The 3,832-nt window shown below is 39.9% G+C and overlaps 1 protein-coding gene across 6 annotated transcripts; it reads right to left on the minus strand.

The window, feature by feature from the left end:
- Nucleotides 1-944: 944 nt before the first annotated feature.
- On the minus strand, nucleotides 945-3,377 carry LOC144704327 (inositol diphosphatase DSP1-like). 6 transcript variants are annotated; one of them, XM_078576723.1, is made up of 5 exons: nucleotides 3,113-3,377; nucleotides 2,941-3,034; nucleotides 2,425-2,482; nucleotides 2,288-2,352; nucleotides 945-1,155 (listed from the first exon to the last, which is right to left on the minus strand). In XM_078576723.1, exons 1-5 carry the CDS (start codon nucleotides 3,232-3,234, stop codon nucleotides 1,033-1,035), a joined length of 462 nt encoding a protein of 153 aa, XP_078432849.1. In that variant the 5' UTR covers nucleotides 3,235-3,377; the 3' UTR covers nucleotides 945-1,032. The 6 variants fall into 6 exon arrangements, with proteins under 6 accessions (XP_078432849.1, XP_078432845.1, XP_078432850.1 ...); XM_078576719.1 differs by having other exon boundaries at nucleotides 945-1,203; nucleotides 3,113-3,376; XM_078576724.1 differs by having other exon boundaries at nucleotides 2,309-2,352; nucleotides 3,113-3,375.
- Between the last annotated feature and the right edge of the window lie 455 nt (nucleotides 3,378-3,832).

Genomic DNA, 3,832 nt, shown 5'->3' on the forward strand with positions numbered 1-3,832 from the left:
TTGAAGAAAATCAAATGATTTTGCAAAAATATTCATAAATATAGTTCACGATGTGATTGAAGGAACTTTTGTAAATTGCTTGAGACTAGTTTTATGAAAAATGATGGTAGATTCCAATGTATTTGAACTCGGAATATTTTAAAAGTTGTGACACTGACATAATGTTGGTGGATTTGACCAGTGGAACTTTCTTTATAGCGTCTTCAGATTCCTAGAGACTGTATGTCATTAATTTTTCATTGATTACACAGTCAAATCAGAAAGCACAACCTAGAAACTGGTTGTTGATATCTAGATCATGGACTCACTTATAAGTAGAGTAAATATCATTGTTATTACAGATATCCACTGAGAATTGGAATCTGATGATGCTAACTTGGTATGCATTTCATCATTCAAAGAGACAAAATAAATGTGACTAAAACATAATCTTAGGTACAAAAAAGTAATAGCAGGTCGCAAAAATTTCAAATAATATATTTACATTAAAAGATGTTTGATCCTTATTAAAAGTAGACATTTTATGGAGTACATTAAAATTTTAGTACCTGCAATTCATTCAGACGCAATGATTTTGTGATGAGTAATATCTTCACAGGGAATGAAAGTACTATGTTTCAGCCAAATATGAATACTAATTTAAACAAAAAATTCAATAGATTTTTAAAGGAAGAAATAATTTGTTTGCTTGAAGGATCGTATCTAATGAAAATACAACAACATGCTTAGTACAAACATGCCTTGTATATTTATATTCACAAATCCATCTGTCAAAAGTTATTTATCAATTATCTCACATACACTATATAGAGTAATTCTTATCTCATCCATCCAATAAATCTTTCATCATACATGACTATGCATCGTCTATCTATCTATGTATCTATCTATATATCTTTCTATGACTATCCATCATCTTTTTCTACATGAGGAGGCATGAAAAATAAAACAACAAAGTGAAATTATTTAATGTGAGGACTGAAGAGTTTCATGGAAAATAGGGAAGTGGAGGAGATTGAATCTTTCATTCGTCTAACATGTGCATTTGCATGAGATGGAGGATCCATCTAGTTTGCTGATGAAGCGCAGGTCGGAGACTCTGGCCTTGGCGGAGAATCGCTGGTACTCGTCAAGAATGGCTGCCATGCTCCAACTCTGCAATTTTCGGAAACACCCCACCAAGATGCATCCCGCTCGCGTCTGCTTCATGAGCAAATAAGAGAGAGAGAGAGAGAGAGAGAGAGAGAGAGAGAGAGAGAGAGAGAGAGAGAGAGAGAGAGAGAGAGAGAGAGAGAGAGAGAGAGAGAGAGAGAGAGGGAGGGAGAGAGAGAGGAGAACACAGAGAGAGAGATAAATAGGGAGGGACAGAGAGAGAGAGAGAGAGAGATCAGAGAGTGTGTGTGAGAGAGAGAGAAGAGAGAGAGATAAAGAGAAAGATAAAGAGAGAGAGAACATAGAGAGAGAGAGCACAGAGAGAGAGATAAAGAGATAGAACAGAAAGCAGAGAGAGAGAGAAAGATAAAGAGAAAGAAACAGAGAGAGAGAGCAGAGAGAGAGAGAAAACAGAGAGAGAGAGATAAAGAGAGAGAACAGAGAGCGAGACGGGAGGGACAGAGACAGAGACAGAGACAGAGAGAGAGAGAGAGCGTGAGAGAGACAGAGACAAAGAGAGACAAAGAGAGACAGAGAGAGACAGAGAGAGTGAGAGACAGAGAGTATGAAAGAGAGAGAGACAGAGGCAGAGACATAGAGAGAGACAGAGAGAGTGAGAGACAGAGAGTATGAAAGAGAGAGAGACAGAGGCAGAGACATAGAGAGAGACAGAGAGAGAGAGGGACAGAGACAGAGAGAGAAAGAGAGCGAGACAGAGAGAGAGAGAGAGAAACAGAGCGACAGAGACAGAGACAGACATGGAGAGAGAGAGAGAGAGAAACAAAGCGACAGAGACAGAGACAGACATGGAGAGAGAGAGAGCGAGACACAGTGAGAGAGAGAGAGGGAGAGAGAGAGAGAAACAGAGGGACAGAGACAGTGAGAGAGAGAGAGAGCGAGACAGAGAGAGAGGAGAGAGGGAGAGAGTGGGAGAGAGAGAGATAGACAGAGTGAAAGATATAGACAGACATGAAGGCAGAATGAGAGAGAAAGAGAGAGAGGAAGACATAATGAGCGATAGACAGAGTGAGAGAGAGAGGAGAGATGATTTATATATAGATAGAGAGAGAGAAAGAGAGAGGGAGAGAGAAAGAGAGATGCAGATAGAGTAAGAGAGAGACACTCGAAAGCTTACGAATTGAGAAGCTATTGATACCTTTCCGCTCTGGTACTGGATCAGCACCGGATGATTTGTTGAGTCTAAAAAGATAGTCGCTTTAGAGTGTGAGAATGACGTAAAACAAATGATAATCTTCCCACTTAAAAGATTACCGGTTAAAATCTTCAGGGCCTCCGCGATGGCCTCCTCGTCGTCGCCAACTAGAGATCCCTGAATTTATTTTCTCCTCCGGCATTCATTTTTTATGTTTTGCAAATTAAAACAAAACTAAAATTACAAGTCTAAAATCAAGCAAAAGTGTGGTGATTTATCCCTTAACAAAAGATTTGTTGGATATGCGAAGAACACTAGATACAAGTCTGCGGGAGAGAAACGTCGAACAGATTATTCATTCAGTCGAAAAAAGGCCATAAAGCACAAATATTTCTATCATGTTTTGATTGCGAAGATAATTTACTGAATTCGTAACTCATGAACTTGGGTTTGTTCATCGGTATCCGATATCATCGTCGTCGATCTCTGTTATCCTTGAAATTGAAAACTGTACTGGTAAGACGATTGATAAGGATAACGATATCCAGCGGATGACGATAATGACAATGTTAGAGATAACTTCATCGCGTGATATAGAAATCTACGATGCAAGAATAGAGGATCTTGAAGTCTACCTTCCTGCAATCAATGTTTAGCTGGAAGAGACGGATCCCACGCGATGAGATAAACTCCTCGGTCGCTTCAGAGTGGGATTCCTTGCACAAACAGCTGAGAATATTTCCCCAGAACGAAGATTTTACAAGAGTAAGTAAATCAAAAATGGCAGCTAAGAAATGCGGTTCTCACAGGATACTGCGTAGATTTAGAGAATCGAGGAAGGAATAGTTAGAACTCTCGACGAATTCCGATCTGTATATTCCGCTCTCCACCATTGCAAAGTTCTTCGGCGGCGTTAAAAGCTCTTCCATCTCCGCTATGGCTATTTGGGTGTTGCCTATCTCTCTCACTTTCTCTCCCTTTCTCTCTTAATCGATGGGGAGACGCGCTGAAATAATAGAAGTACAGACGTTCCCGTCTCTGACTGGTGAATTACGGGTCAGTTAAGAAATGAATATCGCGAGGATTGGCGTATCACAGTTGAATTTTTCAGGATGATTTAAGGGAATATAAGTGACGTCCAGGCAAGAAAATCTGTCCATCGGACAGCACGAAGCCTCGTCAGCGTGGCCAAAATACTGCAGTCTGCTGGTGAGAAAACAGATATTTCAGGCGTAGATAAATGGATAACGTACATGATAATTTAATCAGCTGTATTGTCTGGAAAGAGTAAAAAAAAGGAGAAAGAGGGTAGTGGCAAGGAAAGAGGAATAAGACAAAAAGGAATCCAACGCTCAAGATTAACTCGCAATATTGCGGAAGTAAAAAAGCTTAAACGGTGAACGGTATTATTCTCGGTTAATGTAAAGCCTCGGCGCGGAATTTCAGTGTAATACAATCGATACAAACAAATAGTTGATTCCCACATGTTCGGTCCAGGTGAGAATGACGCGTATGGCTGAAAAGTAT

This window comes from Wolffia australiana, chromosome 6 (genome assembly GCF_029677425.1).
Source record: "Wolffia australiana isolate 7733 chromosome 6, ASM2967742v1".
Taxonomy (NCBI): Eukaryota; Viridiplantae; Streptophyta; class Magnoliopsida; order Alismatales; family Araceae; genus Wolffia; species Wolffia australiana.